Below are 13,926 nucleotides of genomic sequence, written 5' to 3' on the forward strand. Positions count from 1 at the left end.
AAATAATTATACAAAAATAAAGACGCCATGCAAAGAATTATATTTTACTGAAGTTTAAGAGCAATAATATGTTTAGTGAGTGGTGTGCATTATACTACTTAGTGTTAATATAATAAACACGACTAAGATGCAAGGTCGTTTCAGTAACACCTAACAATCGAGGCGGCGGCAAGGGTCGTGATTGCTGTAATTCTATGAAAAAAAGATCAACAGTAAAGTTCGCCATATGCATCGATTGGGAAAATGTTTCATCAACAATAATTTTATTATCGTAATAACAAAATTACTGGTTTGAAACATATGCAGGCAATTTTGAATCTTAAAAGTGCGCCGTGTTAGAGGTTGATTTCTTTGCCATTCACTTACATATCGGGGGGAGAAATGGAACCTTTTGTTGGCCTATAGCATTATTATTTCTCATTTTGTTTTGTTTATTAATACAATTGGCCCGGGGCGCAATATTGATATTCAAGTTTGATGATGACTCGTGCCGCGAGTTTTCTCCCCGACCTCTTCTGTATTTTTATGGCTTTTATAACAATTGGGTTTTGTTCGTCTTTTTAAGCGCGGGTGGTTTATATTAAATTTAATATATTCCATTATTTTTAGATCCATTTTTAGAAATAATATTAGTTTTGTAAATATTTTAAATTATAATAACTCGATATTTTGTATTGTAAGGTTGTAAAAAATTATCTTCCAAACATTTTATTGTAGCGCATGTAATTTAGGCTTTCTTTATAAAATGAGTTAACAATACTATGTCTCATAGAATGTCTTTCGTGGTGGAAACGGAATGAGGTGAATGAATAACTCGCAGAAATATCAATTAAACAATTATCCTGTCGGAGTGCAATCGTATGTAATGATAGTGGGTCGGGCCATAACTCAAGCGCATCTGTTACTGCGGCTATTTGTTGAAGGCACGACATGCGCCCGCGCAGACGTTGCGTGAAAAGCTTACTTGCTATGCGTTAAACCTACAGTATAACTTTATTTTTGTGCTTTTTTAAAGATTTAATTTTATTCAGTATATTTCTGTGAATAAAAATTTCACCTTAGCTACTTTTAGTGCCAATGGCACTTTATGATTTAGAATGATATATTTGAATGCCAAGATTTTTTTATACAATTCAAGATTTATCATGGAATTCCTGATAATTCTACAATTACATAGAAAATATTATAATATATTAAATTAATTAAGTAATATACACTCCAATATTACCTACTTATTGACAACATTGTACTCGAAACACAAATCTTATGAATCTGATCAGGTCGAAATTTGATATAGGTTCTACAAGAGTTTAAGACCACACAATCAGATGCCCTGACTTTATAAAAACTCCTTATAAAAGAAGTCTTTAGGGTTAAGTTAACCTGGCAGAACTTTAAGTTCAAAATAACAAACATGTAGGTTTGCAAGGTTACCTTTCTCGTAGCTGATCTGCCGCTCCTGTTGACGCGCGTTGTCTGCGGCGACCTTGAGCAGGCCTTGTATGTTGCGTAGCAGTGTTTCGGTGGAGGAGACCAGTGTGTCGGCGCTGGGGTCTACCGGTACCGGCGTCGCGGGGGTTGCCGCGTAGCTCACTGGCGCCGGAGACGTGCCTGCTTCACCTTCCTGCTCCCCCTCGCTCAGCTCTGCTCCTGGGGCAACGGCATCACTTAAGTTGATACAAGATAAGGTCTTAAAGACACCACGCTGCGGTGTTTTAGGAAGTGTCTAGCGACTGTGGATATTTCTAACAACCCGATAATTATTTGTTCCTGAATCCGAGTAGACATCTATGTATTATTAATTTCTCTGTTAAATTTATCCCATTCTCAAATAGCCGAAATGTAGTATAACATTTACATGTAGACTCGTATTTGAAAGACAGGGTTTAATTTTAATAGTAGGTAATAATCCCAACTTTCATCGACAACAAAGAAGAAAAATAATCGTTATGAAGTGACGTGTAAAATGATAAAATCGATTGGAATGAAATGTTAAAACAAGTCGTTGTTGTCCGTGAGAGAGATACATCAGGCTGTACAACGCGAGTGCGCAGATCGCGTGCGTATCATTGCAACTGCAATTATTATTGCCAGCAACATCGGTATCGCGTGGTGATCATCTTGAAGCTTTGATAGCAACGGGAACATTTTCAAAAGAGAAATTATTTCATTTCAAAAAAGAACGTAGCGATGTTATACATATTTTAAATCAATTACGATATTTGAAGTCATTCTTGCTTGGAGCTTTCATTTGCCGTATTTTAGATTAAAAAAAGGCTCAGTTAAATTAAATAGATAATAGATTTACTGAGAATAGACATTGTTTATAAATTGTATACTTTTTAAGTATTATGAATAGCGCCTATTAGAAATTATATGGAATATCGACGTGACTACGCCATAACATATTGAACTGGCCGTACCTAAGCCGATGTACTATATAACACTGGCAAAAGACGAAACGAATCATAATTAGAATTTAACATATTACGGTAAAACTACAAAATTTTTACATTATATTTAACGTATTCTCTTCTTATCAAATTATGTACATATATTTGTATTGACGAGGAACTATTTTGTGTAGTAATTATTATTGAAATACATACAACAATTATTATAGTTTTAATTTGTTTTTTATTGGTCATAATAGGAAAGTGTTCCATTTGGCGTCTCTCACGGTCCGAAGTGATCTATCGATACATTTAATTTACCTGACAAGATAGTGAATGCTCATCACATAATGAAGACAACATCGTTTCGTCATTGTCGATGCTCACGATAGCACTTTCCAGTTGTCACAACACCATCTTCCTAATAAGGCCAATTAACACAATTTTGAATAATCTACATTCGAAATGGTACCTTAACTGTATACACTTACGTATCGTATTACCATATCAAAGAAGGATGCGTTATAAGATCTTTTGAATATAACAGTATCTTGAGTCGGCAATGAGTGACGATTAAAAGAAAGAGGTAATCTCAAATGAACAAAGATTAAATTTGAGTGACGGGATTGTAACAAAAAATCGTCCTATAATGAGATTTAAGTAATCGTGACGACCGCTCAGCATGTATTGAAATATATAATTATAGGAGATGGAACATTTTAACTAAGATGTGTATAAACGAAAATACAATTGATTTAAGGAGGTGGTGTTCTTAAAGTTTGAAGTAGAAGAGTAATCATTTCTTGAAAGTAGAGATATTTGTATTAATTATAACAAAACAATTGAGATGTAATAATAAGAACGCCTATTAATATGATACTTATCATATTTGTAAAAGAGGTTTTTAAAAGTGGTTACTTGTCTATATCATTTAATGCCTAGCATTATTTTAGTTCCCTGTGTAGTACAAGTAAATGCTCGTTCTCACGCTCCCCGCGCATTTTGTGTGCATCTTGCACAGAACACAACACACAATCCTTATTGTTTCGCTTAATTTAGCCATTGTGCGCTTCCAATATTTACATTTGCGGATCATTGTTTTGATTTACACCATTCCGCGTCATCGATTGTAGCGTCGCTACCACAACTTTACATAATAGCCACCTCTTAAAGGTCATTACTCCCTATTCATTGGTAATAACTGTTGCATACAATAATAAGAATGTACTTCGAAGTTCATTATAATAAAGGACTTTGTTGCAAAGAAACTCAAGACTTGTTAAGATATTGTTTCACATTTTTGACAAGTTCCTTGGTAATATAATAAAAAAAAACAGTCATGTACTTCTGTTGTTACAGATTTTTATTTATCCATACTATAAACATTGCGCGTGTAACTGTTTCTATAAGTAATGTTCATAACGTGTTTTCACTTGATTGATGGTCTCACTAGTGATAGCGGCAACTAAATTGATTACAATAATTTTAGCAAGCCAAGATTCAATCAACAAAAAGCTGCAGATAAAACGAATGTTAATATGTCGCCAGGGAAATTGTCATGTCATCCATCATCAATCTAATAGTACAACATCTGTGGTAATAGCGAAATCTGCAAAGACTAACTCATTAGTGACATTTATTATCGTAATGATCACCGGGTGGCACTTTAAAATCAATAAACCGATATTCTTTAATATTCCATTTTTTATTCATATTGAAAATATTTACATACGTAATTACTAATAGTCACACAGAAATATTTTCAATAAGACTTTTGTTTTGGTGTATTGCGACACCTACGAATCGTATCAAGAATAAAGACCGAAGCTTAGACCTGGTCTACTTATATTTAGGCCTTGTAGCACTCTAGTTATTAATTTTAGTAAATTTCTTGTTTCCATTTCCATTTTTCAAGTAATAATCTTGAAAACATTTTAAAAGATTGAAGTAATATAAAGTACAGCGCTCCAGTGTTCAATACGCTCTTCAGGTAAGGTGCAAAATTGAATTGGGTCGTTTTAAGTGCTATTCATACATCATTGAGGGCAATTGCGGCCAATACTCGTAATAAGATTTTATTATATCGCTCCATTATAAGCAAACGTGCGGTGTCTAGGGATCAAGACGGGCTACGGTATGGGAACGAACACGATCGGTTTATTAATGGCTGGAAAATTGTTGACTACTTTTACTTACACGGTACATATCTAATCATTTTTGAAGCAATTTCGTTGTAATTTATCAATGAACGTTTATCAAACGTAAATAAAGTTAAATAGTATAATGTCCAGAACGATGTTGTATGCTCACCAAGCTAATATTAGTGGATTCTAGGTTTCATCAAAGTTAATTTACAAAGATTCATCACTATGGGACACGTCAACAAAGATGATAACTTTGCCTTAATTTTTTTAGATGATATCGTACGTGACTCACCGTCATCCTCGTCCTTGACGTTGTGTTCGTCCTGGTCGGACATGGCGGCGTCGCTGTCGTCGGAGTGCGAGCGTGGCGAAGCTGCTCCGGTGGCGGCAGATGGTAGCCGTGGGGGCTGCGGGGTGCGTCGCGAAGCGGCGGAGCTTCTCCCGCTGGCGGACCCCTCGCCCCTCTCACCCCGGTCGCGATCAACTCTTTCCTGCCGGTCGCGATCTACCCTCTCTTGTCGGTCGCGGTCGCCAGACCCTGACTTTGATAAGTTCAGGACAGGACTGTGGCCTGGGGAAGACCCTGTAGGGAAGAAATAGAAATAAATTAATACGAACAAACTAGCGCTTGACTATCCCTGATGCTTAGTGGTGTTGCAGCCGGAAAATAGTAAGCCCTTGCCTCTAATAACACTAAGGCAAATGCCTTATTGGTAAATCATACACAGTAACTTTAACGACATTTTGTTTTCTACGTTTTCTATTTTGTTCTTAAAATATTCTTTATAATTACCATTGTGTGAACCTTCGCGAGCTTTGTCCATTGCTATGACACGTTCAATGTCGCCTCGCTCATCACGCAACCTGCAAAGAACAGAATTATTTTACAATAATGATATAAAGCTATCATAATTAATCATGTTAGTAGTATAGAATAATGAAATTTATTCAAACATAATATTTTATTTTTAATTTTTTCTAAAACACTATTAATTACTACTTAATTGGCAAATATGTAAATCCGTTCAAATACTACTGTTTGACCAAAAAGTATACGAATATTTCCTTATTTGAAAATAGAAAAAAAAATGACTTAAATGCAAAGGCAGTTGCAGTTAACTTATAGACATATTGATTGATACATGTTTCTGAGCTGAGTGAGCCTAGCTGCGCAGTGATTGGCAAGACGTCGCCCCGGGGCTGCAGCCGCGCGCTCCCGGCTTCTGTTATTATGTGTACCTCGCATGAGCTTTTACACCAAGCGCCTACTGCTACTTTTATCTATATGTAGATATTTAACTACTGCAATGCTATAAGCCATAAATTAACGGTTAAAGGATTTAATCAGGATCTAGTGACGACTTTTTTTCTTTGTCTTTGCAGACAGATATCCTGTAATTTAATGATGTTATTCTTTAACCCCATAACTAATTCATGTGTTTTTCTATCTAACTGTCTTTTGTATTCGTATAAAATAACAAGTTCCAACATAAATCAATGCCACATTAACACTGTTCATGCGAAGATCGCTAAAAAAAGCAAAAAATAAGACTAAATTAGTGACGGCATCCCGATACGAATCCAAATAAAACTACAGACAAACAGTTTTATCATTGGAAACCATAAAGCATGCTACCCACTGAGTTGTTGAGCTACCTCAAAGGCAAAAGTATAATATCAGGGAGTCCCGCTGAGTTTCTTTGTGTACAATAAAGAAGGCGCGGATAATCATTTTGTATGAGGATCTGCCGCTACCCTAATTCCGCGGCTCTCTTCCCATTGTGACTTATTTGACTACCGAATGCTTCTGTTTCACTTTGTATTTATTAATGTTTTGATTGATTCTTTAAATCAAATTCATATACCGTATAAGTTATCGGGTAAATAAGGAATGATACATAATTCACTATGAACCCTTAATTTTATTGAAATAACAGAATTCAAGAACCTTCAAATGATCTACATAGTTCTAAGAAATTAATATTAAACCAATTAAATATCTGGTATTCCATTAACTGTCAATTCAAAATGGAATAATTACGTTGAAAATCTTGTTGAGCCTCGCCGCGGTGAAACATCGTGCGCATAATACAGAAATGACTATGAAAATTCATGAATAAAAGCAGATTCTGAAAAATGAATTACTTGTCGAAACCAATTTCGCTCATTTCAAAGGGGTGAAGGAGTGGGGGTTAATGCTACAATTTTTGCGCAGTAATGCCTTTTGAGCATTTGAATATAAATGACGTCTGAAAGTGAAATGTAACATACATAATAAGTGGCTGTTTTAAGCCTTCGTGAAACCCTTTTGTAGATTGTAGAGCAATGACTTGACAGACAAAACATATAAAAGGTGTAATATAATGCTAGTGGATCTTTTCTTTAATGGTTTGTGTAGAGCTAGAATTTAAATGGAAAATTTATGCGTGCTCTGAATTTGTAAAATTAAAATTTTGATCAAGTTATGAACTTTCCTATCCATGACTACCTTATCCTAGACAATCCATGAAAAAATATGAGAAAGGTAATTTTAACTACTTTTTAACAACATGGTTTGAAGCACGAAATCTTTAAAATAAAAATAAGCAAATACTTTCTTAAAAAAGTAAATCACAAAACTCTTCTTGGCTTAAGTTGTCTCTGAACTATGCGTTACTCTGTGGTAACCCTCGAAATAGAGTCGTTCCGTACTTTACTGACGAGTCACGACGACGCTCCGTTTGAATTTAATATATTTTTCATTTCCGAGACCATTAATATGTAAATAATTTCTTCTAACTTTAAAAAAAAAACACAGACGGGAACTGGCGAACTTCGTCAAGTTGATAAAAGCCGCACAGACTTGTTGATTTCACCATGAATATATTTATATCTATCCTTTTAATAAAAACTGTTCCCTTATTAAAAAAAAAAACATCATATCCTTTATATTGTAAGCAAACTAATTTATTTTTATTTAATTGTAAACGTATAAGGTGTTATCCCGAACTAATCGGAATGGAATGATCGAATCATCAAACTCTGATCGGACAATAGATAACGTTCCTATCAATAAAGTAATAAATTATTTCCACTTCCTTCATTTTATTTTGTACCATCGTAAAGTTGTTAATGTGATCGATGATATCAGAAAGGTTCACAATACAAATAACAATGACAATATATTAATTTTTAAAGTGTAAAAGTAGCATCTTGAAAACAGAAGTTAGAGTGAGATGTCAAAACAAATAACACGAAATTTTATTTTGAGACCTTTAAATAGTTAAATAAAACAAAATTACGTCTTCATTTGGAAAAACACAAAATATATGTTCAACGATTTAGTATCCTAGTGTTAGAGTAGTGTAAGAAGATATAATTAGGCACATAAACAAATTATAAAAGTAACCGTTATTTCAGGTGTGTAAAGTCCATTGATAACATTACAGTGTTTAGATAATGAAAATGTTCCAATGACTCAATTATGACGGTTAACTCAGTTTGTTAACGGCGGCGGCGGCCATATTCATTACAGAATGGCTGGTGGCCTAAACAGATATTCCGGAGGCGCGCGCGAGGACAATGCGCTCCAATCTACCACCAAAGCCGATGCACGCCGTGATTAGTTAATTCTGAACCGTTCACAGCCTAATACCGCTGCAGCGGGTTCGAACCATTCTTGTATGCATAATCTGATTACACTAGGTAAGTATTAAACAGAGCTTTGGATAACGCCGTCCACCATTTACATAGCTAACGCGAACTAAACGTTAATTACGTCATCGTTTCGATTATAAATCGATATTGTAAAATGTAATTAAACACGAATACAAATATAGACAGATAAATTTGCATTCTTAAGAATCGATTAAGAAAATCAAATCCGGCGAGCGCCGCCGCGTGAAACATTTGCTTGACACCCAAATCAAAAATCGTTTTAGCGACCCTCCGCTAGGGGAGTCAGGGAAGCGTCGACGCCTCAACATTTATTATTTCAGACATATCACTCACATGCAAAACAAACTCCGTCCGATCCATCAAAAAGTTTCTTATTCCCGTACTCCTCCCCCGTTTCCCCGCCTTCCCCCGACTGTTACGTCGCTCCCGCAACACAAATCGAGTGTGTAAGTAGTGCGGTTTGCGGAAACAGGGGGTCACGCCTTAATGTCTATTGCCTATTGATTTGAAATGAATGTTGATTAACTTACACTGACAAAACTTTCTCCATCAATTAGCTTCCTATAATTATTTAATTCATCTTGTGAGGTTTTGCTATGTCGCAGTTTAGCAATAGAAAGCTTCAGCTCAAGATATACCAATGGGTACAGTTTGACCGTATTTTCATTTAAAACTAAGAAGTGGTTTAAGAAGCCTACATTAATTAATTTTTATGGTTTTCATTAAAATTTACAATGATTATATAAAATAGTAAAGGTTTTTTTATTTCACGGTGTGCAATATGCAGTCATAGCGGAAAAATAAAAATAAGCTCAGTCATCCAAAAGAAATGAGCATTGTAACCTCCCTAACAGTCAACAAAGCTTCGAAGAAAATCGAGCGAAAAAAGGCTAAAAACACCTTAGGGGTTTACTAATCGAATAAAAAATATCAGCGGCCGATGTCGATGTGTGGGGGAGAAATGGAATAAATTATAAAGAAAATACAAGTAGCGGAAGGGGCCGTTGCAAGTAAAAACTTCCCTTTATCATATAGATAACTTGTCTTATGTTTATCCAGAAAGAACGACGCGCCTCGTAATTGTATCTTAATTTTTTTTACAGTAAGTTTGATATATAAGTAACAATTGAATATATAAAAATTAATTTATGAACAAAAACAAGAAATTGACCATCCCAGCAAAGGTAGCAGAACGGACGCAAATTAGGCAATCAATATCGTATGACAAGGAGGAAACACTTAAAGCGGAAGTAGGACGGAGAAACGCAAAAATAATAGGAAGACGTAACATGATGACTTGTCGCCCCCGCCTCCGACCCCGTCCCGCCGCCCGTGAATGCCGCGCCCTCTGCATAAACGTCACCGTGTCATTTGTAAAAATTGCGACCGCACAACTTCTACAAGTTTAGGACAAAGAAATGAGTGGAGTCGCTAGTAATGTTTTTTTTATTTTTTCTATCACATAATATGTATAATACTTTGAGATATTGCTTTTGAATAAGGCATACTAATTATTGCGATAGTATACACAGTACTTTACACATATGTTTATCGTGAACCCAATTGAAATAAGTTAATTGTTATATTTACAACATTTTGTAAAATTATTTAGAAAATCTTAATTATTTGAGATATTTATAATCACACTACCATCAATTAAACAATATAGTTTTAAGGTAAAATTTACATAACATTAAACAAAATATTCCGCCACTGCACACTACTATTGTACTAAACGGAAATGTCTAACGAAAGTAACCAGATTTTAAGGGGACCGTAGAAGAATCGTTTGCGAACAGGACCTCCGCGGGGGAGACCGGAGACAGTTATTTAAATTTGAATAACATAATATGAAAAAAATTACATCACTTAATACCGTAATAAAAGTGCACTAAGCGAGCAAAGCATTACGGCCGCCAAACGCAGAGAGGGACCGACGAAGTTCGCTTATGAAACGTGGAATGAAATATAAAACGTGTCTGCGAGGAAATAAAATATGTCTCCGTGGCTTTAGAGCTCATTACGATATTAGAAGTACGTGCCAAGATTTAAGTGATCGGAGGACTCGCGGTGGCGCGGTGATGAACACTTCAGGAAGTTGCTATTTAATATTCCTTTTTTGTACAGTAATAAATGTTATTATACATTTTGTTACGTTAGGCTGACAATTTTTAACTATGATTACAAACCATGGCGTTATTGTGTATTATATACTACTTAGTGATAGAAAGTTTGTTATTCTTAATTGTTGTTAATGCTTTCATTGGCGGCACTTGTAAGACAAATTTTCATTACTTTTAAATAAACTTCAGATGATGTGTATAGAGAAGCGACTTTAAATTTAAACAACAATAAAATGTGTCGAAACAAGTTGGTGTGTTGTCGGCACTCAGAACAGATTACAGTAGCGTAACGAGATTCCGATCGGGTCCGCGCAATGTTATTAGGATTTAAGCGGCAAAGCGACGCCTGTCTCTCGGCACGGCGCTGCGCAGCGCAAGATAATTATGCAAAATTGCTCCTACAATTCGTAGTCTCCGACTTTTTAGGGACATTACCATTATTCGTAATGGGAATGCTCTTTGATAATGTTTAATTCCATTGTGATACGGGAGGAACAGAATTATATTACCCTATTACGTTTAAATTTTATTTTATCTTTTTCATGTTGTATCTGTAATTCTAGACGAACGTTTCGGCGTTTGCATATGTGAGGCTTCGGTGCTAACGCACGCATCCACCGCAGAAAATTCACTCGGCCGCCACATATCCGATTCGATCGTTGGCTAATGCGTCGCGACAGACCCTTCCTCATCTCGGAGCGAGTCGGACGTCGAATAGAGTAAATTCTTAAGTCTGGACGATTGAAAAGCCTTGAGCGCTGCAAACCGCCGCAATGGCCGGCCGGTTGCAGTCGCATGGCTAATGACCACGATCGATGTGATGGCTCGCCTCGACCGCAACATCTTACCAACGAGACGATAATGGTAAATGGACGTGAACATTTTATTTTTCTGCGGTGATGAATACATTTCTGTGGATTCGAACGTGGTTACACAGGCTATCTTTGTACAATGATTGTAGTTAGGGTTTTATTTGCATCATAAAATTAATATAGTTGTCGTGTTCTTACAATATGTTAAAATTCATTAAAAGAACAAATAACTGTTATTTCAATTAACAGATTAATAATCTTCTCAACTACTCGTACTCGTATTTGACTGTAACTTACTTAAACCTTTTTTGTTTAATATTTGTAATCTTTCAAGGCTTCATAAACTAAATCTCATGCCTTATCAAAAGATGATATCTAATTTAGAGAATGTGTTAATAAGTTCCATCATCTATTAATTAAATTAGGAAGATCGATTGTTTAAAATTTAAAAACATTAGTATAAATCAAGACATCTGTCAATGAGATAAAATCTAAAGCTTTGATGGTGATTTATCTTCGAGTAGAGTGAGATAGCTGAGGCTGCACGCATCCATCATAGTTTTGTCCACACCATTGATAAAATTAACAACCTCTACGGATAAGATGTGAACACATTAAAGTGGTTATACAACATGAATTTATTACGAGTACATTCTTAAACAAAACACTGTTGTATGCTTAATTAATATTTTGTATCAATTATAAAATTAATTACAATGGTAAGTGATCTTTAAAGCCAGCCAAAATGTTTCAACTTCTTAGAAGCGTTTTACAATAACGCGTAGCTATCAGCACAGAACGCTTCCTAGAAGTTTATTTGGCTGTTATTGCTAACTCTCAAATCAGCCTTACCTGAACAGTAGGTACGTAAATAAAGGCTCGATAAGTCTTTGTAAGAGACGTTCTTACTACAGCTATGAAAATATTCATCGCTTATTCTGATGAAAATTTTCATAATTAGATTCTTACGATAAAGCACGAGAATTGCTTTATGTTAATTGCATAAATAAAATATAATTTAATGTTGAAAAGTTATATTTTCTGACATTGAATATGACAATTAGCAGAAAAAGAATAAAGATAGTTAAAACAGTAGTCATAAAATATATTTAGGAAGATAATTGTTTTTATTACGACATTTAGAGCCGGTTCAGATGTGTGAGTGTAATTAAATTATTATAGGAGACATAACAAGGCGAGGACGTTGCGCTACAACAGTTTAAATATATCGATGAGAATGTGTTCATCAAACATTTCTAAAAAACGAGTAAACAAATCGGATAATTAACGCAACAGAAACGCGCATCTGCCGCGGACACGGACCGAACGTCACGTACCAACAGGGAGTTTGGCGGAAAGTAAACAGAAAATATAATTTACAAGCAATTTGGCTCGGATATGTCCGCAATCAAATTGTCTCGTTAATGCCCGGCGCGCTATCAAAACATTTGATTTGTGGGCCGCGGCGTAGGGTTGAATGCGGTTATTTAGCCATCCGATGGTTGACTTCGTTTGATGACCCTTGCTTATGTTCAATCAATTATGCATACGTAATATAATACCACGATTCACACAACTCATCGGTTGTTAAGTAATTGCGATGTGTTCGTGCGGCCGCGAGACGCGTTAGTGCCTACGTATTTGATTAAACAAGTTTTAATTATTAAGTACATGACGTTTACCTTTATTGTAAATTAAGAAATAGTGTAATGTTTAGAATGTTGTTAATGAGATAAAATAAAATAAATTGATTCGATTGGACCCTTTAAAGGTCATTAGTATTGAATTTTCGTTATAAAATACAAAAAGCAAATTGTTAAAACACACAGAGGATACTTCAGCTTACAGGATTGTTCATATCGTTCCCCGCGATTAATGCGCCCTCACACTCGGTGCGGAGTCAGCGGCAAACATTAGAACACTTTTTATTCGCGTTTCTGATTCCCCGCGAGTTTTCATTTGCATAACACAACGGGAAAAGGTCAGGAAGCGAGGAGTGGCAAGTGTCCGACTGAATGCTCATTCAGCAGTTGGCGGCGTGCGCGTTCAATACTGGTGTAGTACTCGCCTAACTCCAATGACAGTTTAGTTAAAATCATATAGAAACAAACTGAGCATATAATGTTTCTTGGTACATGGAAAACGGCAATTAAAGTCGTTCAAGTAATACTAAAATGTATATTAATTAAACATAGGTAGTAGTAACATATTAAGATTTTGTATTTCGAATCTTACTCGCCTATGAATAGATATATGTAGATTCAGGCGTAAGCACTAAGCACCATCCAGTGAATAGGTACAAACAAACGAACTGCGACGTCAGACTAGACGCATGCAGGACTGCCGGGGCGGGCGGGTGTGGGATGCATATTCATGACCGCCTGCGCCACATGCAAATTGTGATTTACACATTGTAATGAATTCTTTTGATCTGTGGATTCACATATTTGATTTACCCCATCGATGTCCGTATTAACATGACGCGCTTATTACGTATTCATAGTTTTTCTGCTACACAAATTTCAAACCGTATTTTGGAATGATTTCGAATAATTATTATCGTAAAATTATGCGTGTTTTAAATTATTGAGTGTTTAACAGCTCAAATTTTCTCACCCGCAATATTTGTAAAACGTAATGTTGAATCTATACTTAAAATTTTGTTGCCAAAATAATACTTTTATTTCTTATTTGCGACACGACACCAGTAAAGGTAGACGAGAGGGAATTTAAAATGGAAAAAGTCAACTAAAAACTTACATAATTACTTGAGAGATTCAACTGCTCGAAAGAAATG

General features: G+C 35.5%; 1 protein-coding gene across 8 annotated transcripts in view; it reads right to left on the reverse strand.

Annotated features, from left to right (window-relative positions):
• Window positions 1-13,926, reverse strand: part of dac (dachshund family transcription factor) — a 132,292-nt gene that overhangs the window by 42,711 nt on the left and 75,655 nt on the right. For 6 of the 8 annotated variants that reach the window (XM_013325907.1, XM_013325899.1, XM_013325891.1 and 3 more), the window contains 3 exons: window positions 5,331-5,401; window positions 4,830-5,120; window positions 1,435-1,650 (listed from right to left, as the gene is read on the reverse strand). In XM_013325907.1, the coding sequence (XP_013181361.1) occupies window positions 1,435-1,650; window positions 4,830-5,120; window positions 5,331-5,401 (578 nt within the window). The remainder of the gene's footprint in view (window positions 1-1,434; window positions 1,651-4,829; window positions 5,121-5,330; window positions 5,402-13,926) is intronic. The other 2 variants (XM_013325915.1, XM_013325863.1) reach the window with 1 other exon arrangement.

Source organism: Papilio xuthus, unplaced genomic scaffold (assembly GCF_000836235.2).
Source record: "Papilio xuthus unplaced genomic scaffold, Pxut_1.1 DF828952.1, whole genome shotgun sequence".
In the NCBI taxonomy this organism is placed as follows: Eukaryota; Metazoa; Arthropoda; class Insecta; order Lepidoptera; family Papilionidae; genus Papilio; species Papilio xuthus.